Below are 25,240 nucleotides of genomic sequence, written 5' to 3' on the forward strand. Positions count from 1 at the left end.
GAACAACCTGTTTGGGAAAACAGTGGACGATTCCCTTCAGGCCATTAAAGCGGACACCGAGACGGCCCGGGCCCTTGGAGTTCTGCAACAACGACGGGGACGCCCTTTCGTAGCAGCGGAGGTAAGGGCGCCTCCAAAAGTTCCGGCGGCGGTTTCTCCACCTACCGTCAAGCGGCCCGCTCGTCGGCTCAGGAGGCCTACAGAGGACGAGGCAAGCCTGGCGGACCCCGCCGTCGTCGCCAAGGAGGTCAAGGCGGCAAAGCCTCGTCGAAGCAGGATTGAACCGACCGTGGGGTCGGGCCCCCACCGAAGCACCCCGGTGGGAGGCCGGCTGGCGAGCTTCGTCAGCGTGTGGGAGTCCATCTCCACCGACCGTTGGGTGCTGGACGCCTTGGCCCGGGGCCACGCGCTCGAGTTTCAAAGAAGGTGTCCGCACGTCCCCCCCGTGGCCAGGAAAGAACTTCACGTCCCTCAACTTCTCCTGGAGGTAAAGGCGATGCTCAGGAAGGGCGCCATCGAACTCGTCCCAAAGAGGCTTCGGGGCTCCGGAGTTTACTCGAGATACTTCCTCGTGAAGAAGAAGACGGGGGGATGGCGCCCCATCCTGGACCTGCGACGTCTGAACAAGTTCATCAAGGCGCAAAAGTTCCGGATCGTCACCCTCCAGCACGTCCTGGGTCAGCTGGAGGAAGGAGACTTCCTGTCATCGTTGGATTTGGAGGATGCCTACTTCCATATTCCCATCCTAAAGGGGCACCGAAAATTCCTCAGGTTTGTGGTCCAAGGGCGTCACTACCAGTTCAAAGCCCTCCCCTTCGGACTACAGTCGGCACCCAGGGTATTCACCAAGTGCCTTGCACCGGTGGCGGCGCAGCTGCGCCGCGAGGGGATCCACGTCTACCCCTACCTGGACGACTGGCTCATCCGAGCCAAGACGAGGGAGCTCGCCGTGGATCACACGGCAAGGACCGTCCAACTTCTCACGGACCTGGGATTCTCCGTGAACTACGCCAAGTCTCACCTGGTACCCGCGCAAAACGCACTGTTTCTGGGAGCGAAGCTCGACAGTGTCCCTTCTGGCCTCCCCGTCGGAGGAAAGGACCAGGTCCATCCTGGGCAAGGTACAGCGGATGTTGGTTTCCGACGCGGCCAAGGTGAGGTCCATCAAGTCCCTCCTCGGAATGATGTCTTCTTGCATCTACCTCATTCCCATGTGCAGGCTCCGGATGCGCCCGTTGCAGGAGTTCCTGGACGCGCGCTGGATCCAAACTACGGGCGGCTTCGAGGAGAGGATCACACTCGACGAGAGTTTCCGCCGAGCGGTCCGGTGGTGGGGCATCCGCGGGCATCTGACGGCGGGCATGGACTTCCAGACCCCAGACCACCAGGAGACAGTGACCACGGATGCCTCCCTGGAAGGGTGGGGAGCGCACACCGAAAATCTGCACGCGAGAGGCCTTTGGCTCCCGACGGAGAAGTCCCTCCATATCAACGTCCTGGAGCTCCGTGCAGTGTTCTGGGCCCTCAGGTCCTTCCTCCCGTCCCTCAAGGGCAAGGTGGTGAGGATCTTCACCGACAACACCACCACCATGTTTTACATCAGGAAACCGGGCGGAACCAGGTCCCCAGCGCTGTCCAAGGAGGCGCAGGACCTGTGGCATTGGGCCGTCGCCCAAAGGATGTTTCTGGTGCCGTTTCATCTGGCAGGGATAAAAAACACCATCGCCGACTCACTCAGCAGGGAGCTGCGCTCGTGCCACGAGTGGGAACTACGGCAGGATCTAGTGGATCGCCTCTTCCGACAGTGGGGCACACCCCAGATCGACCTGTTCGCGACGGCGACGAACTCCAAGTGCCGGAGGTTCGCCAGCAGGTTTCCCCAGGCGAGGAGCATGGGCGATGCTTTCTCGTTCCCCTGGGAGGGCCTGTTCCTCTACGCGTTCCCTCCTTTGCCACTGCTAATCCGGCTCGTCAACCAGCTCAAGAGGTCACGGTGCAGGATGATCCTCGTCGCACCTGCGTGGCCGAGGCAGATATGGTTCCCGGACCTTCTGGACTTGTCAGCGTCCCCGCCAATCAAGCTGCCGGGGGACGCGGATCTACTCTCCAGGGAAGGAGGCGCCATCCTCCACCACGACCCGAAATCGCTGAACTTGCAGGCCTGGCTCCTGCAGCGCTAGAGTTTGGAGGATACGACATACCGGCCGACTGCAGAGAGGTTCTTGCAAAGGCCAGGGCGTCCTCGACTCTTAAATGCTAAGGACACAAATGGAAGAGGTTCTCTGTCTGGTGCCACGCACAGAAGATTAACCCTCTACGGATTACGGCTCCCCAGGTACTGCCGTACCTGCTGACGCTGGCCAAAGCTGGACTGGCACACGCGTCCATCAAGATTCATCTTGCTGCGATCTCCCGATACACCAGAACCACGGGACGGACGTCTTTGTGGTCTCATCGTCTGGTGAAAGAATTCATGAAGGGACTGTTCAGATCGTTCCCGCCGGTGAAGGCTCCGGCCCCGGCGTGGGAGCTCAACGTGCTGCTGACCAAGCTCATGGGACCTCCGTTCGAGCCTCTGCACTCGGCCCGTTGAAGTTTCTGTCGTGGAAAACAGCGTTTCTTGTGGCCATCACCTCCGCACGACGGGTGGGAGAGATCCAGGCCCTTTCCTGCAAGGCCCCGTACTTGACTTTTCACGACACGAGGGTAGTGCTCAGGACGCACCCCTCCTTCATGCCCAAGGTACCGTCGGACTTCCATCTCAACGAACCCTTGGTGTTGCCTGTGTTCTTCCCGTCGCCTTCGTCGCCGGCTGAGAGGACTTTGCACTCGCTGGATGTGGCTAGAGCGCTGAAGTTCTACGTGGACCGCACGAAGTGTTTTCGGAAGACGTCACAACTCTTTGTGAACTTTGGACCTGTCAATCGGGGGAAGGCTCTCTCGAAGGCTTCCATTTCTAGATGGCTCTCCGGCTGTATCATGTACTGTCATCGGTTGGCAAACCGACCGCTGCCTGGCCGTCCGAGAGCCCATTCCACCAGAGCGATCGCAGCTACCACGGCGTTCCTTTCTGGTGTGCCCCTGCTGGACATATGCAGGGCTGCTACGTGGAGGTCGACGCACACCTTCACGAAATTCTACTGCGTCGATCGGGATTCCAGGGAGGAGTCCAGGGTCGGCCAAGCAGTGCTGCGCAACCTGTTCGCCTGAGGTGAGCCTGGTGAGGAGGTAAGATGCTTAATGTTGAGTTTGATGTAATGCTTAATGTTGAGCCTTTGCCACCTCCCGTGGTTGTGCATGTGTGTACTGCTATGTATTCTTTATTCATGAGCATGTGAATCCATGCCAGACCCCATGCTGGAGAAGGAACAAGTTACTTACCTGTAACTGTTGTTCTCCAGCATGGGTCTGGCATGGATTCACATGCGAACCCTCCCGCCTACCCCTCTGCGGCTCTTCACTTGGTCATACTGCCACTTCACGTGCTTCCAAATCTGAAGATGGCTGCCAGAGGCGGTGCTTAGGTAGAGGGCAGTCATTGGCTGTGGTCAGTATGACGCAGAGACCAGTGATTGGTTATTACTACGAAAGACAGATCAGAAACGAAACTGATACTGGTTTTTTCTTTACCGAGGATTCCCAGCCTGACGACGGGGAATATTCTTTATTCATGAGCATGTGAATCCATGCCAGACCCATGCTGGAGAACAACAGTTACAGGTAAGTAACTTGTTCCTTCTCTCACCTTTAACTTGCGCCAATTTCTTGTCTTCTGTAGCGATCACCTCCTCCTATGTACTGCTGCCCCAGCTTCTCTCTGCATCACCTCTTCGATCCAGCACCTCTCCTGTATAACTCTCTCCCCTCTCCTCCAACAGGAGTCGGCTGCTCCAGTCAGCCACCACAGTGGACTAGGCTGCCTGGCTCTCCCAGATGTGAACTCGGGATCATGATCTGCAGCTGTTAACCAAAAGGTTGTGAGGCTTGGGTTCAACTAGGTTCTCACTTGCTGATTTTTCAGAATTAGGCTGAAGTGGCTGTGCTAAACCTATATGAGCGCTGGTAGCCCTTCTGAAACTGTGTGTGCTCGGGGAGACTTATTAAGCTGTTATTGTGGCGGATGTCCTGCTGCACTGATGTTAGGAGGCAATGGCTAGGTGTTTAAATGTCCCTCCGGGTCTTCCTGTCCTTTAAGGGTTTTTCTATGGTCTCCTTTTTCCAGAAGGCAATCATTTAATTTACTTTTATTCATAAGACTTTTAGTTTATTTTCTAACCCTCAAGAGAAGTTCCTTATGATTAAGGCTCCCTGTTTTCTCTAAGTATTTATTTGTACAAACTGAAAAAAGTGGGAATGCAGGTCTTTTGCTCAGCACTCCAGTTGGCAATCATCATGTTTTGCAGGCCAATGCCTGCGTAAGGAAATTCAATTGAGAGAATCAAAAAAGAAATGGATTTCACTTTGGAGAAGTTTTTCTCAGAGCAACAACAGCAGGAACAGCCTTTTGCTTTTAATGTAAAGATGTATCATTGTTAGAAGTGCAGCAGCCCAGCTCATTGAGCACCCAATCAAAGGCATTTGAAGCGCAACTTTATTTTTTCAATACATTTGGATAAATACTAGTTGCACCTTTATTCTTTTACAAAGCAAAATATAAATGTGGATAAATACAGGTGGAAATGTCGAAATAATAAATACCATTAAACAGGGAGCCTTACTTAAGATGTTAAGATGTATTTTTGTGAAATCTAACTAAAGCGGTTATTTTCACAACACTTTTTGTTGTCTGGTTGTGTTTTCCCAGGTCTTTGTCACAGAAGACATTCTCATTAACGAACCTAAAGGGGCTTGTTGGGTGATCGTTCATTTGGAGGGATGAGATCTATTTGGGAGATTTGTTAACAAGCATAAGGGTAGAATTTCATTATGTGGATTCTGCAGTCTCATTTGAAGAGACCCCTACTCTGTTTGCTTTTTTCCTTTTTTTTTTTTGGTTCCTAATTTTTTGGATGATGGGCCGATTCTAGGGAGATCACCACCTATTCCGAAGGGAGAGCCACCACCCTTTGGGACTAGGGAGGTGAGCCTGCCACATCTAACACACCCTAGTAAACCGCATAAGCAGGGTCCCACTTAGAGGATAGATGTGACTCTCCCTTAGCGTATAGAGACTCCAGCAGTATAAGTCACTATTTTCTCCTCACCTCCAAGCATTAACAGCTTTGTAGGGCACAGGGCACGTAGGGGGTTGGATTTTGCAATGGCCATGTATACTCTTTATTAATGACCGACTGAGCGTAGGCATACCCAGTGAACCAATCCACTTGAGCATCCCTGGAACAGCCTATCACTGAGAAGGCTGAGCATGCCTTGCAGAGCTTAACCCTGGGTGGAGAGTGTCTCGGTAGGACGGCGCAGAGCCCATTGAAAAAGCTGCATAAGCGACTCCGCCCCAACTGAGCTGAGACAATGAGAGAGGGTATCTGCAGGACAACAGGAAGCCAAGCTGAGAAGTCGCCTAACCGATTCCGCACCAACCAAGCTGTGAAAGTAGAAAGCTCACATGGCATAGGTGGAGCCCAGCTGAAAAGTCGCATACACAACTCTATGCCGACAGAGCTGCAGGAACAAGAAGGTAGATGCAGAGCCCAGCGGAAAAGTAACATACCGACTGGCCACCCCAAGACACAGACGAGGAGCCTGGCAGAAGACCTGTGTAAGCGGCCTCGTGCCGACCAGGGAACCACAAGACTCCACAGCTTTCCTGAGGAACACAGCTCAAGGTAATCCGGTACGTGGTTGCTCCAGTGCAGAGGGAGGGGGGCTTAGGAGAGAGAAAAAAGGCCAGATTGAGAAACGAACACTACAGAGAAGGGGAGTGAGAAGGAGAAGAAACCCAGAGTGGATAGGTAGAATGCCACAGAGGGAGAGAAACTGGAAGAACCCCAGACTGGGGAAATCGTGAGAACACCCCAGTGTGGGTTATGAGCGTAAAAGCCTCAACATGGGTAAGGACTGAGAGAAGCAATGAATGAGGAGGAAGAAAGGCTGAACGAATCCCAAAGTGGGAAGAGACTGAGAGCAGCTTGGCTGGAACACCTTGATAGCATCCAAGCACACCAAGAATTGTGAACCTTGAACTTGAACTTTGGGCAAAGGCAGTTTCTAAATAGGGACAGGATTGGGATTAGAAGACTGCAGTCATCCCTTCCAGACCAATAGTTCCACAGAATCTTTCTTCGCTTCTTTTGTGGTTTTCTTTTTCTCAGAAAGGGGAAAATTGTTAGGTTAGCGTAGGATTCTGGGCAGAAAAAAACGTTTATTTACAAACATCCTGACAAGCACCCTTTGGTCTTTCTTTTATAGCGTATGGCTGAAGCTTGTAGATTTAGCGACAGATTTAGCGACAGATTAGGTGAATTTGAAACAAATGAAGCCCTTAAAACAAAGCCTCATTGTATGAGTCCTTATTCTGACCTACCACAGTGGTCAGAGGTATGTGTGTTGAATTTCCCTTGCTACTACATCCCCTTTTACTCCTTAGAGTATATGGTCCTGGGTCGTCCATAAGGACCCAAGGGAAAGGGGTGCTACTTAAGAACACCCTTTTTGGCCTCTGATAATTTCACACTACGCTGACTTTAGGGAGTAGGCTGGTGGCAGCCAATATTTAATTTTAAAAGCCCTAAGTCAGAAAGAAAGAGACAGATTAGAGAAAGAGCTAGAGGAAGCGCTGACGTAGGCACACAATAAATTGGCAAGCTGAAAGACTAAGGAGAATTATAAGGTAAAGGAGGTACAGAGGCAGCTGCCACTACTAAACACATCAAAGGCGGAGAACGCCCTGTTCAGGCTTAAACAAAGATATTAACTGAGCGCAAACAAGGTGGATAAAATGCTAGCCAGGCTTTTGAAGCAACAGAAGGGTCAACGGCACATAGAGGGAATAAACTTAGCAGACGGTGCGATAACTACGGAAACAGGTGGGATATTACAGGTGTTCACTGCATACAAGGAGCTCTACTCTACGGGGAACCCAGACATACAAAAGATACAGGCATTTCTGGAAGGGATAAAACTGACCAAGATTACGGCAGAAGAGAGGGACCGCCTACACTGGGAAATTACGGAGGAAGAGGTGGAAAGGGCGATCAAAAACTTGCCAAGCAATAAAGTACCCGGGCCAGATGGCTTTATGGGGCGTTGGGGGGGGCTTTAGGGTTCCTGGCAAAATTGTTTTAACTCATTTAGGGACGGGGAGGTGGTGATGAACTGCATGACGGAAGCGAAAGTAGTCCTTTTTGGAAAACCAAACAAGGACCCCACAAGTTGCGGGTCATATAGGCCTATCACGCTATTGAATATAGATGCTAAAATCTATACTTCAATATTAGCAGAGAGTAAAGGAGGTTCTTCTGGGGGTCATTGGGCAGGATCAATCAGGTTTTATAAAAGGGAGGCAAACCTGGCACAATACCAGAAGGTTGAGCCATCTGCTAAAAAAACTAGAAATGAGGCAGATATCGGCCCCTCATCTCGTTTGATGCGTTGATGCGATGCAGAGAAAGGTTGTTTTTTTTAAGTGTCACTTGCCCAAATGTTTTTGTTTTTTTGGTCATCTTTATTTAATATTTATTCCAAGAATAACAATCGAAGAATATACAAGTGATAACAAAATATACATAACATTTCCTTAAAAGATGAACAATCTTCAATTGAACATTACAACAAAATTCCCACCCCCACATCCCAATTTGAACACATAACACAACAAACACACACCACATCAACCCCCCACCCAACCCCTCTATCATTATTATTCCCATATAGCTAATCCTGCACCTTAACCAAATAAATCATTAAAAGATCCCCATTTCTCACTATAATCAATCCCCTGATGAAGTCTAGGTGCTTGAGACCTCTCATACCGCAAAAGTGTTCGCATGTCCATTAACCAGTTTTCAGTATGCAGTTTTTTCCTAGATTTCCACACTTTCATGATATGTTTTATCGCCATCAATGCCCTGTCGATCCATTCCGATTAATCACAAATATCCTCACCTCTACCTTCAACTGAGAGGAAGACCACAGACATAAAAGTTCGAGGAAGTGATATACTCGCCACCAGAACAATCCGATCCAAAACATCATTCCAGAAGTCCAACACTCTTTCACACTCCCAGAGCATATGCAAATAAGTCCCTCTTGAACGATTACAACTCCAACACAGATCCGTATCTGCCAGTCCCCTCATATTCATTCTCACTGGTATCCAATAAATACGACCTAAGATTTCTTGGTGAATAAATCGCAGATTCAAATCCATTTTGGCTTTTACGGTCACCTTCCAAACATTATCCCACATTTTCTCAGACAAATCTCTTCCCAGTTCTGAAACCCACTCCATTCTCAATCTCTCCCAGGAACCCTGCATACATTCCTTTAAAGGCATCAATTTAATATATGTAGAAACTACACCTGGAGGAGTACCAAACAATTCACACACTTGGGGTCTACTACCCACTGGACCGCTCAACATTTGTTGTCTCTCTGTCATCAATCGTTCCAAGGACCTATACCGCTCAATCCTCCTATTACTCAATCCACATTGATCAACCAGACAAAGCTTTTGATAGGGTGGAGTGGCCTTACCTGTTTCAGACAATGGCCTGAATGGGCGTCGGGCCTAAATATATGCAAATGGTTAGAGCCGGCTATAGTAATGCTCTGATTCGTTTGGCGGTGAATAATCAAATCTCAAAAGCAATACGCATAGAACGAGGGACGAGACAGGGATGCCCACTATCCCCACACCTGTATGCTATTTACCTAGAACCCCTGCTAGCAGCAGTAAAACGGAACCTGTCCATCAAGAGGGTCCCATTTGGGGGGGGGGGCACAAAACGGCTGCATATGCTGATGACCTGCTACTAACTCTGGTTGAGCCGTAGAGGTCTATCCCTGCCCTAGTAACCACCCTTAAGGAACAGGAAGGGCTGTCGGGCTTAAATAAATATGGGTAAATCCAAGATGTTAGAGGTAAGGCTCTCAAAGGAAATGGCCAGTCTAATATGGAAAAGCTCCCCATTTCGTACAGCAGAGGGAAGTCGAGCATATTTAGACATCAAACTAATGAGTAGGGTGGCCGCGTTATATAAAGCAAACATACTAGACGTGATCAAACAGACAGATTTTACAAAGTAGTCCCCACTACGGATCTCCTGGCTGGGATGCATAAACACAGTGAAGATGGTGACCCTCCCGAGGGTTCTCTATAGATTCCACACACTCCCAATAGCTATTCCGACGGCCTTTTTCAAAACCCTGAATACACTAATCTCTAGATTTATCTGGCAGAATAAACGTCAGAGAGTAGCTATGAATGCACTGAGGTCCCCCAGACACAGGGGTGTATTAGGACTCCCCAATATATATCAGTATTATGAAGCTGCCCAAATCAGAGTGGTCAAGGAGTGGTTCTTGGGATGCACCGATAAAATATGGGCTCGCATTGATGAGCAGTTGCCGGAATGCCCCAGGCAGGCCTCCTCTGGGTTCACGGAAATGAGACCGCCGAATGCTCGGCGCAGTAGGGTCCTATGCACGACGTGCGACATCTGGGACATGAGACTCAAGAAAGGGCACTTATCGATCCCCTCCCCCTTCACTCCATTGTTTGACAATCCAATTTCATTCCGGGTATGGCAAAAGGAGCATTTAGAAGGTGGACGGAAAAGGGGTGTGAAAAGATTGGGGATATGGTATGGGAGGAGGGAAGTAATGTCATTTGTAGACTGCAAAACACAGGTATGGCTGAGAGAAGAGGATTGATTCGAATATACCCAGCTCAGAAGGAGAACCAGCAAGCCGCATTGAGAGCACTAACAAAATTTGAGACATACATCACATCACACTCCGGGACAAACGCCTAGTGGCAGATATATTTATAGACTGCTACAAGAATGCCCAGCTCCAAGACTCTGGCCGTACCAAGCGGCATGGGAAGGTTTACTGTGGGAGGTAATACCCTTGAGACACTGGGATGAACCGTGGAGGAACATTGTAAAGATTACCAGATCACAGCAACTGCGAGAGGCGATGCTCCAATGGCACTACACCACCAGTAGATTGCACAAGATGTTGAGATCATCATCCGAGGAATGTTGGAGAGGATGCAAGGGAGTGGGGGATTGGATGCACATATGGTGGGGTTGCCCTGAGATAAAAGGATTCTGGGAGGAGATTATGAAAAGTTTACAGGAAATAGTCCTGGAAGCTTTACCAGGGACATTAGACCCTGGTAGGGGTTTTAAGACGGGAACTACTTATAATCTCAAAGTCCCAGAAAAGAGCTCTGACAAAGGCAATACTAGCCGCATTTCTAAACTTATCCTGTCCCTCATCACAGTCCTCTGATCTTGAAAGTGGATGAACATAGTGCGAGAACCTTTGATTACCAGATTGCAGTCCTTGTCGGTGACATGATTTCCCTTGATATTCAGATAAGTATACAATAGGACATACACCTTAAAAAGGATACAGGTATAGTACCACCAAAAGGATACAATGTAGTAGGTGAAACTCTTCTCCCAAACTTCACAGACGATTCCTCAGGGAAAAACCCTTTCCATTGATTAAACCCACTGCCCAACAATAAACACGAACAGAGCGAGGAATCAATTGAAAGGGCAAAAAGAACAGAAAACGCCCTCCAATCTGTGCAAAAGAAACAATAAGGTAAGTAGATATCCACTAAGGTTGTCCTTATTCTACGAACGCTAGTTTCCCCACTAACCTGTTAGGAGTCTTGATGCATAGAGGAAAATTCAGTGAAAATATTCAATACAGGAGTCCAAAGGAAAACGACGACTAGGAAGGGAATGTTAGTAGGGAGCTAACCCGAACGGCACGAGGGTCGGACTAGAGTCGGGTTGGTGCACTCTGTATAGCGTCCACAAGTTCTGTGCACAAATGAATATTATTCCATACAGCTGGAATCTTCAAGTGTCCAAAACCCAAATGATATTACTCCATACAGCTGGAATCTTCAACTGTACAAAACCCAAAATAATTGGTATCGAGTACCAACTTGCCCTCAAAATAGAGTGGAATAATTGGTCCTTAAAAAACAGGAAGTATCCTCACTTAGGACATGCAAACTCAAATAGACTAAATGTAGGTAATAGGGCTTGACAAACTTGATAGCTAAAGTTCACACTCGCGTTGTGTAGACAATAATTGCATCCAGTACATTGATGGCAGAAGAGTCACCTGAGTTGTGATAGAGTAGGAACCTATCATCTGCGACTGGATTCGTCTGCCTTCTCTGAACGCTGAACACCGAATGACACGCGTTCTCCTTCAAGTGCCGGACAAACCAGATGAAGAACGTCTTGTGCCAAACACGGAAAAGCTCAGATGAGAATGTTCGTTTGGGAGCAGAACCGTGGAAAGGAAACGACTCTGGAAAAGCAAGTCTAAATAAGTCAGCCGATAATATCAATGATGTGGACAAAAAGTGTTTTCAATTACTGAGGAAAAGAACGCGACTTCAAAACAGAATGGTATCAATCAGAAGCAAGGTGCGTTTTGAGGAAGGCACCTAAATACGTCTGCATCATGACATGCGTAATGTTAAGACGACACGTGATGTTTTGATGCCGGAATACTGCGCCGTCTTGACCAAAGCGCATTAGATGATCTCTATCTGGTGTAGAACGGCTTGGCTGCTGTTCGGAAAGCGTATTGATCATGAATCAACGGTGAGTGTGGTGCTCGATGCATGACAGTCGGCTTTGTTTTCCTATTTCGGCGATATCTATTTTTTATGTGCCAAGAAAACTAATAGGTTTACCTAGATTCTGCACCCTAAGTGCTTATATTGCGACTGCAGCAATATCATGAATCCATTTTCTTTTTGAAAAAATACTTTAGTGGGTTGCGCTTCTGGTAGAAACAATATAAACTATGCTGATGACACCCAGATACTCATCCCTATCACAGGTGACTACATAGAGGACACAAAAGCCTTGAACGACATCTATCAAGTCATCCAAGCCTGGATGGCCCAGCATGAGCTCTGTCTTAATGATGACAAGACAGAGCTCCTCATCCTGGGCTCCCAACAACGACTGAATAGTCTTGACCCTGCCTTCAAAACCTTCAACATTGATGGCATTTCTATCAAAGTCTCCTCAGACACCAAAACACTAGGAATCTACCTCGATTCCACTTTATCACTTAATAGACAAGCCAAAGCAGTTGTCTCGGCATCCACCTACACATGTAAACTCATCACTGCATGCCGCCCCTTCCTTACCGCACAGAACTGTACTATATTGGCCAGGACTTTGGTTATGGCCAAACTGGACTACTGCAATGCCTTATATCTAGGGACCAGCCAACGTAACCTGAACAAACTACATGTTATCCAAAATAACGCCATTAGAGCTGCCCTCAACATCACCAGAACCTCACACATCTCTGAAACAAGGAGAAGCCTACATTGGCTCTCAGTAAAACAAAGAATTTCTCTGAAGTCTCTTACCCTCACACATAAATGTCTGAACAATCAGGCCCCCACTTATCTCTCCTCTCGCTTCTTTCACTACACGCCCACACGACTACTCAGATCGGCTCAAGCACACTGCCTGACCATCCCCAGATACAAACTGCAGAAAGCCGGGGGAAACAGCTTCCCTGTCCTTGCCTCCAAACTTTGGAACTCGATTCCAATAGCTATCAGATCAGAACACTCCCCAACTCTCTTCAAACAAAGATCTAAAGTGTGGCTAGCTACCACTGATGCCTAAATGAGTAAATCTCACCACAGGACATCTTTTTGGTCTGTTAGCCTTCGCCTGTACTGATTATTCTGCTAAACTGTAGATATTGTGCACTGCACATTGTAAATTATGTATAATTACACGGTAACCGCAGATACTGCTGCACACTATTTTGTATACTATGTATAACTTTAATGTATGTATATACTGCACTAACTCTCTATCCAAAATGTAACAATTATTGTACTATACTGACCCTGTCAAGATATGTGCCCGGTTGCCCTTGGGCCTGGCTGTGCTATATAAATAAATAAAATACAAATAATTAACAAATTGGTTGATTTTATATACATTTTAATTTTTCTTTTGTATGTTCTTGCTCATATTTTCATTACACAATTGGCAATTTTTATCTCTATTGCATTGACTTTCATGCAAGTCCAAATTGAAATGTTCTCATTTGCATACATTTTCATGCAACTCTGGTTTTCATTCATATATTTGTAAATTTTTTTCCAATGACATTGACTTCCATATGTTCACATTTGTTTCTCTCAACACGTTTTTCCCCACGGTATGTGCCTGTGGTTCTTCAGGAGAGATGCTAAATTTGAATTCTTTTTCGTTGTGAATGTAGGTCTCTCTGAATTCTTACATATCTTTTTATAATTTTTATTTCATTCATTTTCTTATTTTCAAAATTATTCAGAATACTTAGATCATTTAGGTTACAGTAGAGATGTGTGTTCGTTGCTTCAGTTTGACATTATCATCTTTTAGGAGTATTGGTTGCCTTCTAATAAATTCCAAGTGTTCCTGAGCTGCTGTAGTACGCTGATTATAGTTAGCCAAAGGCGCGTGTAGGCACCTTGCTGCAAGCTCACTAGATTTCCTCCAGTGCGAGAACCTGGCGGGAGAGTGTACCAGGTGTTTTGCGAGTCTGGGACTGGCACCCAAATTGTGATATCTTGAAAAGAGAATTTCAAGGAAGATTCATGCCTTAGGATTTAGAATTAAGTTTGTGGTATTTTGAGAAGAGAATCCCAAGGAAGACTCTTGCCCTTAGGATTTTGAATTGCATTGAATGTGGAAAAGACCTGGGAAGGGAGTCCTTTCCCTTGGAGTCAGTTGCCACACCAAGAAGAGGGGGGTTGCCTATTGGGCTATAAAGAACTTGATTATTCTTTTCAACTTTTTGTTTTGGTGGAGAGAAACCTGGGGATGGGAGCCATTCTCTGGAACTGTAAACATTATCCATTTGGAACCTTTTTTGGATCTATACCTTTTTTTTAGCACTTTTCAAGCCAAAGACAAAACCCCTAACACCTCAGTTACTTTTAAAATGAGAGAGCTAGGATAGGATTTCGGACACTGGACATTTTTGCTTTGGACACCTTGATACAGGACAGGCCCTTAGTTTTTTGATGAGGCAGGGAAATACCTTCTAGATTAAGGTAAGTAAGGGATTTTCCAACCCCCTTTATTGTATTATAAAAAAAGGTTATGCCAAACACCTTGAGTCCTCTGTGTCCCCGTCTCATTCCTGGTTCCTCACAAAGGATTTGGGTGTGGTGCCCAATCTAGTGGGGCAGAGGCAGATCTTTTGGCATGCAACTTAAGTTCATGGGGTCCTAAGGCACATTGCTGTATTGCTTTTTATCTCCTAAAGCTATTGGGTAGTTTGGGGTGTTGGAAATAATCCCCATCTTTGTGTATGAGGGATTGGAGCCACAGGGCAGGGGTCTGAGATGGTCTGGCTACTACCCGATGTGTGCCTCCCAGAAGGTGCAATGAGTGGGATACCCTGGGCTCACCCTCCAGTCCGAGGCGTGGTAAATGGTTTTGAAACACCAGGCCCTCTAGAGATGAAAGCTTTACTTTAACTCTTCACAAATGGATGACCACTGTAAGTAATAAACAGATGGTGCAGGTTGCTGAAAGTGTTACTCCTTTCCAGGTTAACTTTAAAGTTCTTGCTACATCGAGATTGGGCAAAGTCTCCTCTACTGAGGAGATGTGAGGACTAGGGTGGAAGACCGGCTTAACAAACTAGATCAGCCGCAAGAATTTAAAGGTTCTAAATGCTTTTCCATAATGCAGCTAGAAACACAAGAAGGGCCAAAGATGGGGAAGTCCCCCAAAATGCTGCTTAATGTAATTCTTCAAAGTAAAGGGGCCTCATTATAAGTTTGCCGGTTCCGGAACTACGGTACCGGTAAGCTTGCCGGTACCGTAGTTACAGGACCAGTAAACTTTGAGTTGTGCTTGCGGGTGCCTTTATGACCGCCAGGTCTGACCTGGCGGGCAGAGCGGCCTCCTTGAGCACAGCATGTCTGATGCACCGACTCCATTCTGAATGGTAATGGTGCATCTGACCTCCCCATTCCCATTTGAGCCCTATAGGGAATGGGAATATTTTTCTCCGGCGCTCGCAAATGGGCAAATATCCAGTCCGGCAGGACCGGAATGCCCAGGTTATTGCCGATTCGTGGGTGCCGGAAAAAAAACACAAGTTTGGCAGCAGCTGGCCGGTTTTACCAGCAAGGCTACCGCCAAACTTGTAATGAGGCCCAAATAAGGTATGCAGCTATGGCCAACCAACAGTGCTTGCAGGAGGAACTTGAATGACAGTATCTGCTAAGGAAGTAAAAAGGACAAAACATTGTCCAGTGAGGTTTAAAGTGAATTGACTTTGTGATTAACTTACAACTTTCTATTTTAGATCTCATGCACTTGTACTAATGAGTTAGGAGATGTACCTTCTTTAGATCATGTTTGGGGCACTGCTGCCCCTTAATGAATCAGATTATAGATCAGATAAACAAATAGAGACATGATGCAGTGTTCTTGATTACCTTTTTTATTTGGCTCATTGAATAGAGGTATATCATTTTTATTTAAATTATGTTTTAAAGGCTTTAATCTTTTTCTGGTAGGAATCACTGTCGCTACATGATGAAAGTTTACCTCCTATGGAGGGAGTCGATGGCTCTGCACATCTGTCTTTGCAGAGTCCCATTGATAGGTCAGATGCAAAAGATGATGATGACGAGGATGACGATGATGATGAGGATGAGGATGACGACGATGAGGATGACGACGATGAGGATGACGACGATGACGAGGATGAAGACTCTGATTTGGATGAATGGGAAGCTGATCCGCCCCGTCCTTTTGACCCTAATGACCTGTGTAAGTATGACGGCTGCAGCTGCCTAGGGATGTTTCCATTGCCAGATGGTCTGAAAATGGCACTTTTTATTCTACAGCTTACACAGCAGAGGCTTTCTTTGCAGGTAGACCTCTGGTCTGGGTTATCTGACAGTCAGATACATAATGATAAAGTGTCCTATTAAAATGCTGGTTCACTGGTTCCCTGTGGGTTGCACGAAATCGGTCTCCTCATTGTCAATTTGTTTTCTCATTGTTCTTCATCAGGCGCTTGCTTCAGCCAAAGGTATCAAATAATGCTACGCAAACATGCCCTTTTTACATATCATTTTCCTTTGGTTCTGAAAAGCTAGTTTAGGAGTGCAACAAGGTTAGCGTAAGTCTTGGCCATATTCCTGATGATTATGATTGAGCAGCCAGGCAGACTCAGGAGGAGGTAGGCTTGTTGTAATGTACTATTTATTCAAACTGGTTTGCATCAAGTTCAACACACTGCTAGATATGTTAAATCACTATACAGCCTGTGCAGATCCACACTTTGGTAACACCAAAATGGACTACCTACCACTTTAGTATTTGACACATTTAAACATATGCATAAGGGGAAATCTTTCCTTTTACATCATTTATTTTAATGGGACCTGTAGTGGGTCAGAAGGATGTGGATTCTGATTCATTTTAGTGAACTCTTTATTAAAAGAAAAGGAAAAAGGGCTAACTTTCCCTATACTATGAGGAGTCCCTACCTAACAAAACTAGCTAAAGTGTTTATCAGTGAAAAGTCCTAAATGAATCTGTCCACTGTCCAAACTAAACCCCTTGACCGGTGAGAAACCTGAGAGTATTCTCCCAAGTGGATCTCGAGAATCCCTTATTCAGGTGGCCTGGGGCGACCCCAACGCTAGGGGCGGACGAGAGAGAGAGAGCGAGAGAGAGAGAGGATCACCTGGATGGGGGAGCCCAGGGTTGTGCTCAGGTAAATACCTCAGGTGAGACGTGGTATTATACCGAGGAAGAAGGAGAGGTGGATGAGATCAGAGGTCTTTGTAGGCTGTAATACGCCTGCCTCCCTTCCTCCCATTGAATCTCTTGCCCAGATCCAACGATCCCTCCGTAGCTAACCAATCCCCCTATGATCCCAAAAGCTGTTGCACCCAGAAAGTATCTCTCCCAGAATCCCTGTTTTCCTGTGTCCTACCAGATTACTCCTGGTCATTCTTTATCTCCTTCTGGTTATTATTTTCCGAACTCCCTGTGAGCCTGGACAAAACACTACTGTTCCCATAATACCCCCCCCCTATTCATTTCACGTTATTAGTCCTTATCATTCCCTGTTGTTTCACAAACCCTACCAATCTCACCCCTCTGAGTCTACGAAATCCCCTGGTACGAGGGCTATAATTCAGGACACTCAAACCCACCCCACCTTTTCCGACACGAACACCTTTGCACACCATGAAAGACAGCAGACAAACACCAGACCTGTTTTCCTGACATGTCCCAACACAAGGGTCCAGCAAAGTCGCCACAGGGATAAAAGGGGGAGCACAATACGAGCCAGGCAGACCACACGCCAAGAGAGCCAACTCAGCACGGCAGTTCAAGAGGAGGTGAAAGACTGAGTGAACCGAGAGGGTGAAATGGAGAGAAGCAACCTTGCCCTTTCCGAGTCAGGCCCATGAAACCTCCATGGAAGGAATCGTAAGAACGCGAACAATAGCCAGCGTGTGTTGCAGTAGATGTCAACGGTACATGGGGCCCTCCTCTGCTGATAACCAAGCGTTAAGAGATGCTTGCCACTGTGGTACCGACCTTGACTTCCGAGACCAGTAAAACCAAGCGGTTCATCACAGCTCGGGGGGTGAAGGGGAGAGCTGATAAGAAACCGAACTGTGTTGAACAAAAGTAGCAAGCGGCTAATTGAAGAAAGTACAAAGAACTGTTGATATGAAAGGGGAAAAACAGCTATAGAGGAGTGAGGCACCACGTGGGTGCTCACTCAGGAAACTCTGGATGATTACCTGATTGTTGAAACCACTGTTACCAGAAAGCATTGGAAAAGACGCGAGAAGAGGGTCAAAGTGATCATACAGGAGTCTAGTAAAATCCTCTGTACGGTCAAAAGTCTTTGACCGATAGATGATTGTGAAGCTAAGGGAAGAGAATCCTGCATCATAAAAACTGTTCAAGGAATTGTGTGATTGGCAAAGTTGGCAAGAGTGAACCCGACGGAGGGATGCCGATGAAAAAGGGGTGAAGGCTAAAGTCCCGATAAACAGTGTGTTGACAAGTGTGAACCTGACAGAAGGATGTCCTCGGGGTCATCTTTGACTCCACACTTTCCTTCTCCACCCACATCTGAGGTCTCTAAAAAGTCAAACTTCCTGCTGCACCTTCTCAGAGGTACTCTGCCTTTCCTCTCATTCTCCCAGAAGCTCATGGTCTCCCACGCTCTGGTTCTCTCTAGGTTGGACTATTGTAACAGCCTCTTTCTAAATCTACCTGCCTCTACTTTATGCCCTCTGCAACTAATCCAGAACAGGACTGCAAGACTTGTCCTTGGCCTCAAGCCCTGGGATCTTATCTCTCCAGCTCTGAAATCTCTCCATTGGCTTCCAGTGGATGCAAGGATTAAATTCAAAACCCTCTGCATTGTCCAGAAGGCTTTTTGGGGCCTGGGTCCAAAATACCTTCAGCTATCCCTCTACAATTACCTCCCCTCTCGAGCTCTTCACTCCTCTACCTCTAACTCCCTCAGGGTCAGTCGTTTTTCAAAGAAACAAGCTGGGAGTAGATCTCTGTCTTCGGCTGGGGCCTCCCTCTGGAACAGCTTCCCTGCCACTCTAAAACTTGAGGAGAATCATCTCTGGTTCGGGAAGCACCTCAAGAGCTTCCTCTTTTCTTCTGCCTTCCCTTCCCCTCTCCCCTGCTGATCTGTTCTCTCTTGGCACCGTGCACCTGGCCACCCTCTATCCTCCGGGCCCAGGTACCTGCTCACCCTGCCACCCTCCCACACTGCCTCCAGGCCACCCCCTGCACTGGGGTCTGTATCTGTACTCATACAGCCCCCCCTTTTTCTTCCTGCACTTATCAGACCTATTCTGTCTGCTACCTTAAACCTAACACTTGCAAATTGCTGGCTGCACTAACACTGTTGCCTTTATTATTTATTTATTATTATTTATCTGTTTCTCCTTTGCTTCGCACTTTCCACTTCTCCCCCCTTCCATGCACATTCCCCTCCCCCTCTCCCATGCACTTGCGCGTTCTCAATGTCACTGGGCCTAGTAAGATCATTGTTTTGTTCTCCACTGTTCCCCTTCCTTCCTTGCCTTGTCGTGCTCTGAAACACTTGTGTACGAGCGTGATAGAAATAAAATATCAATATCAATAACAGTGAACTGTTTAAAAAGACATTAAGATTTGTGAATCTTACAGATGAGATTGTTTTGACAAGCCGTAGTGAACCCGACAGAGTTGTGATCTTGAGGCTGATCTTGAGAAGGATCTGAGCCCGGAAGAGGGGGACCCAAGAGTGAAGAATTACCACCCCAAGAACAATCGGGGAAATTACTTTTGTTAAGGATTTGGAGTTTATCAGCCCCTAGGGAGCAAGAAACTTAACTACCGACGGTCCTGATATTGGCAAGAACTTTTTGTGGATCTGAGCCCAGAAGAGAGGGATCCAGGGGTGAAGGTCCTCACCCAACGTACATGTGGAAAGGAACTTTTTGTTTATTATTTGAAGACATTAGGTTCTCGGAGGAAAGAGACTTTTTGTAGAAAGAGACTTAATCACCGAAGGTCCCGATACCTGAGAGCGGAATGGCAGTCTCGTGCTGGGAAGGCTCGAGCGTGTGCTGTGTCCCGCCTTGTCCCATGCTCAAAACGTGGGGAAGGGAGACCCTGATTAATTATTTGTATTTATTTTTAAATTTGTTTATTGGCATTTATTATTTTACATTTTGCATGACATACTGCATGCCAGTGCTTAAAGGATTATAAGCATCACATAATAAAAACATTAACATTTTAAACAAAACAACTCGAACTGTCTCCTCTTGTTGTCCCAATGAGGTGGGTCCATGTCTCTTAGCATAAGGCGGGTGGCAGGGGACGGGGGGCTTTTGGGCCAGTAGGGTCCCGTTTGGGCTGTATCCAGTCTCCCCTGAGGCGTCGTAACTTTGGCTGACTAATTATTTGTAAACACTTCTTGCTTTCCTGTGAATCCTATCCCACACTCTTTGTTTGTATTTATCGTAAGGATTGGCAATAGGTTTTTCTTAGTATAGGCCCTTTTATTTGACAAGACGCCACAAGGACTGCCTTATTATTATTTGATGGTCGTAGCTTGTTCCCATCTTAGATTTAGGTTTAAATTGGGCGTCTTTCCAACCCACATATGCAGTTTAATAAACACCCTTGAACTGTTATCACCTGTGTCTCTTTACTGTGGCCAACACGAGTTCCTTATGGACCCTACCACTGATCTAATAACTAAGGACAGGAGAATGACTCCCTTCTCCTGTTGTGTTTGCTGTTTTCTAATTTCAGATCTATATGTTCTCTTCAAATAGTCGCTGGTGAGTACTTTTATCAATTCACACAGTTCATTCAGTACTCTCTGGAGTTTTCCCCTCTTTTCTTGGGCTGTGTTATTTCGTTATTTTCTGTTCTTCCTTTTGACTTTTCTTATCAGTGACACTGTTCCCTTTTTCCCCTGGTAAAGTTGTCCAGTATTGACACATTTCTCCCCATATACTTTCTTTGTTTTGTGATTTCTCTTATTCTCTCAGTCTCTCCTGATTGACCTGAGTATTTATTTATTTGTATTTATATAGTGCACAAGCGGCCCTGGGGCATTGTGGCACTGTTACAAATCATTAACTTTGTTACATGAGCAGAGCAGAGTATGGTACATTCACATTAAGCCGGTTGTACATGTGCATTAGCTTAGTGACATATGCCTAGATTGTTCCGGGGTTACAGGTGAACATGGTTGTGTTGCTAATCTTACAGTAAAACAGCAGGAGAAATGTGTAAGGCAGTGACAAAGAACGCTGCATTAAAAACAAACATGTGCATCACAGTGAAAAACACTACATTAACCAATTACAGTGAAAGTCTTACAGATGTGAGCCTAAAGGGTTCCTTTTATGCAAGGGAACCTGGTACTAGGAGTACGCCCAGAAGGGCAGGTGTATAACAGCAGAAGTACTGATCTAGTTGAAGAGTTTAACCTTAAGTGCTTTGCGGAAGACGGCATATGAAGTTTTAATCCTGAGAGCAGTGGGCAGCGCATTCCAATTTTTGGGCGCGAGGTATTGGAAGCTGGCACCACCCGCCTTGGCTCTTTCGAAGGTAGGGACAGAATAAGGTTGGTGTGTTGGGAACGAATAGGTCTGGAGGAGGAGGTAGGTAATATTTTTTCCGATAGATACCTGGGGGCTGCGAGGGAGGGACACTTGTGTGATAGGAATGGTCTTGAAAATAATTAGTTCTGTGACAGGCAGTCATTGTGCATCCCTTCTCGCCTGAGAAAGATGTTCTCTTTTGGGGATACTTACAGCCGCTCTAAGAGCATTGTTTTGCGTGACTTGTAGCCTGTGGAGGTTTTTTTGCAGAAGTGCCCAAAAGAAGGGCGTTGCAATAGTCCAGTTTGGCCCCAATGGTGGCCCTAGCTATTGACAGGCAATTGTTGGTGGACAAGTAAGGTTTGACAGCATTAATGATTTTGGTGGTAAGTGCTGAAGAAGACGCGGTGGCGCTGACATGTCTAGTCATGGAAAGAGAGGAGTCGAGGAATACCCCTAACGTTTTGACTGCTTATGGCACTGTGATGATAGTTTTATCAATGTTAAAAGTCTTGTATTGATCATCCAGTTTATTGAGGGTGTTGTTGGTACTGACCATTAGGATCTCTGTTTTTTCCCCATTAAGACACACACCATTCGCATCCATCCACCCCTGGATGGTAGCATATATGTCGGAGAGTGTTGCTGCATCCTGTGCATAGGTGCCAGTGAGCGGGATGAGTACTTGAGTGTCATCGGCATAGTTGGTGTAGGCTATGCCGGCGATCATCCAAGTCGTTGAACAGGGGTAGGGTGAAGATATTGTAGAGCGTGGGGACGGTGCAAGATCCTTGAGAGACACCACAGTGGATGGTGCTAGGTCGGCGCATGCCTGCTCTGAAAACACTCTCATACTTCTTCCCTTCAGGAATGATGAGATCCACGTTGTGGCTTCAGTGGAGAAGTAAGCAGAGTTCCAAAGTTGTTTGCAGAGTGTCTCATGGTCAACCTGATAGAGAGCCACTGAAAGATCTAGAAGCAGCAGAAGTCCTGGCTTCCCATTGTCCATTATCTCCCCTAGTTGTATCTTGAGATCAAGTAATGCGGATTCCGTTCTTTAGCCTGGGCGGAAACCAGGTTACCTCTTCCCCAGTATGCTGTTTGCTTCTAAGAATTTCTGGATTTGTGTGTAGGCCACCTTATCCAGAATTTTTAATAGAAATGAGACCGTGGTTATCAGTGTGTAGTTGTTAGGGATCTCAGGGTCTAGAGTAAGGTTTTTTAGCAATGGGCATACTCACGCCTCCTTCAAGCAATCTAGGACCATGTTGGAGCTGAAAGAGGCATTCATGAATGCAGTCATGATTGGGGCTAGTGATTCTGTGCATTCTTTAATGAGGTTAGCTGGGCACGAATCACCCTTACAGTTGGAGGGTTTCATTTTCCTTATAACGGCAAGCACTTCTGTCTCAGCAACTTGTCTAATGGAAAAGAGAATATCCTTTCTGTTTACTGAACTGGTTGCTGGTGGTGAAAGTGCGCTGGCTATTGTCAAGGCCTTTTGGTGGGCATTGATCTTGTCCTGCAAGAGTTCAATTTTTTTGATCATAGTTGTTTGGACCTGTGTGCACCACGTTTGGTCTTTCACAACAGGAGTGGTTATGACTGGTGAGTCCAGTTCTTTAAAGATGGCAAAGAATTCTTTCAATTCCGAGGTTGCATTGGCAATCCAGGTGTTCTACACTGATTTGGCTAGAATTATCTCTTTTTTTATATTGTGCGGCAAGTGATTTGTAAGCAGTTTGGGTAGTCTCTTGAGGTGCGATTTGCCATTTGTTAAGTGCTTTGCACTTGAGCATGTGTAGCTCTTTGAGCTTGGCGGAGAACCAAGAGTGAGCATGTTTCATCTTTTTTGCTTTCCTCCTCTCAAGAGAAGCAGTGGCTTCCACTGCATTTTTTAATAGTAAAGTTGTACAGCTCTGCTAATCCAGAGGGGTCATGTGATAAGGGAGGCTTGAGTGCGGGGTCCTCTAGGAACGGGAGTAGCTTCTCCTTATTGAGGTTACGTGAGGATCTAGCTAGATCCGGAGGGGCAGGCTTCAAGGATTTGGGTACATTACTGGTGGTAGGGATGTAGAAGTGAATAAGATGGTGGTCTGTCCAAGGGGAAGGGGTGTTGGAACTGATGTCCACATTCCAATTGTGGTCCATTATCCAGTCCAGGAGGTGACCTTTGCGGTGGGTGGGGTTGACAACTTTCTTTTGGAAGCCCAGGTCATGGAGGGCTTTTGACAAAGCCTTGGCAGGTTTATCTTTGTGGTTATTGAAGCCCAGGTTAAAGTCTCCCAGAAGAACAGATTTCGAAGTGACTTTGAGGTTATACCCTAGCAGGTGGATAAGACCATCGTGGAAGTCCAGTAGTGGTCCCGGAGGGCAGTATGCTATGTGAATAGCAACCGTTGTATAAGGGGAGAGTGCCAGTTTGATAGAGGGAGTCTACATTGTCACTGAGACATGAGGACGTTTGTCTGATTGCAAGAGTTTCCTTGATTATGAGGACAACACCTCCACCTTTTACCATCGGTCTGTCTTGACGCAGCATGGTGTACCCTAGCGAGAGAGCTAGTGAAATGGCTGGTCCCAAAGCCTTGTGAAGCCAGGATTCGGTCACTGCTAGCGCATCCAGGTCCATGTTGGTGATTAGGTCATGGATATCTGTAGCATGGGCTGGAAGCGACCTTGCATTAATGAGGGCAAATTGTAGAGGGTGGTGTTCTGGTTTTATTTTGTGGATTTTTGCTGTAAAGCGATGGGAAAGATAGGTGTCGACCCTCGAGCTCAGTCTCAAGGTGAGAGGGCACCCAGGACAGTGACTGACCTATAGCTCACTTGAGTTTGTATGCTGCTGAGACAGGTTGCGTGCAAACCCCTAGGAGAAGGTTTCTGATGCTTGTAGGTCTGGGGCAATATGTGTGTTATATCATGCTGATTTATACCACGCATCGCTACCACCCAAGGGAAGTCTGATGGGGCTCACGAGAAGAGGGTGGGGTCTGTTAGTGAGGATAGGATGGGTTCAAAGCCTGGAGGAACTGGCATCTGTGTGCGTTGTCTTGCCTGTGGGAGTTGGTTCGAGATGCCCCGCTTGTTGTAACCGTATGGGTAGAACTCAGTGCCTCGGATGTGTGCTAGTGTTTTTGTTGGGTGTGAGTCGTATGAGGTTAGGTGGGGTTGCGGTCATGCGCACTGGTTAGTTATATCCATAAGGGGGGTCCAGAGTTACGGATGACTGTTAGGTGTTTGATTGTAGCCCCGTGTCCTGACAGCCCCGACATTAGCATAGCCCCGGATCTTTTCCAGACCGAGCAACACTGCTGATTGCGTTGATTATGCTGTAGGAGCAGGAAAGGGGGAATTGGTTAGTACATCAGTTAGTTTGACAGTGCCTTTGAAGTGTGTCTTCGGTGACTGCTCAATGGTACCTTCCAACGTCCCGGGAGGATAGCTCATCGGCAGCGTGCACGTCTTGGAAGCAATACGACACGAAGCAACACAGGTTCGATCTATGGGTCCGCGCTTCGAAACCTCTGGGTGTTTAAGCGCGTTATAAATACGTAACTAAGACAAAAAAAACAAAAACACAATTACTCAACTAAGAAAAACAAACAATTCCTGTAACAGCGCCTCGATGCCTGCGGGCTGTGTGAGCGCTTTATAAATGTAAAAAAATAAAAATAAATAAATTACCTTCTTAGTTGCGGTCCGTCAGCCAGCCCCGCCTCCTTTCCAAGCATGGGGGCTGACTTCCCCTATGGATTTGAGGGCCGAGGGTTGGTGTACTTAGTGTGTTCCTAGTTACTCGGCAGGCATTAATCGGAGCAGTTGCATTTTGGCCTGCTCTGTGGTTGGCAGCTAAATGGGTGCACAGCTGATATTATAGTAAATTTGAGGAAGTGGTGCTTGACCGGGTAACACTAGTTATGTGGATGA

The 25,240-nt window shown here is 46.8% G+C and overlaps 1 protein-coding gene across 3 annotated transcripts in view; it reads left to right on the forward strand.

Moving 5' to 3' along the window:
* PRDM10 (PR/SET domain 10) overlaps positions 1-25,240 on the forward strand; it is an 825,235-nt gene that overhangs the window by 207,713 nt on the left and 592,282 nt on the right. For all 3 annotated transcript variants that reach the window (XM_069614147.1, XM_069614145.1, XM_069614146.1), the window contains exon 5: positions 15,722-15,977. In XM_069614147.1, the coding sequence (XP_069470248.1) occupies positions 15,722-15,977 (256 nt within the window). The remainder of the gene's footprint in view (positions 1-15,721; positions 15,978-25,240) is intronic.

The sequence above is a fragment of the Ambystoma mexicanum genome, chromosome 9 (genome assembly GCF_040938575.1).
Source record: "Ambystoma mexicanum isolate Mex_15411 chromosome 9, UKY_AmexF1_1, whole genome shotgun sequence".
In the NCBI taxonomy this organism is placed as follows: Eukaryota; Metazoa; Chordata; class Amphibia; order Caudata; family Ambystomatidae; genus Ambystoma; species Ambystoma mexicanum.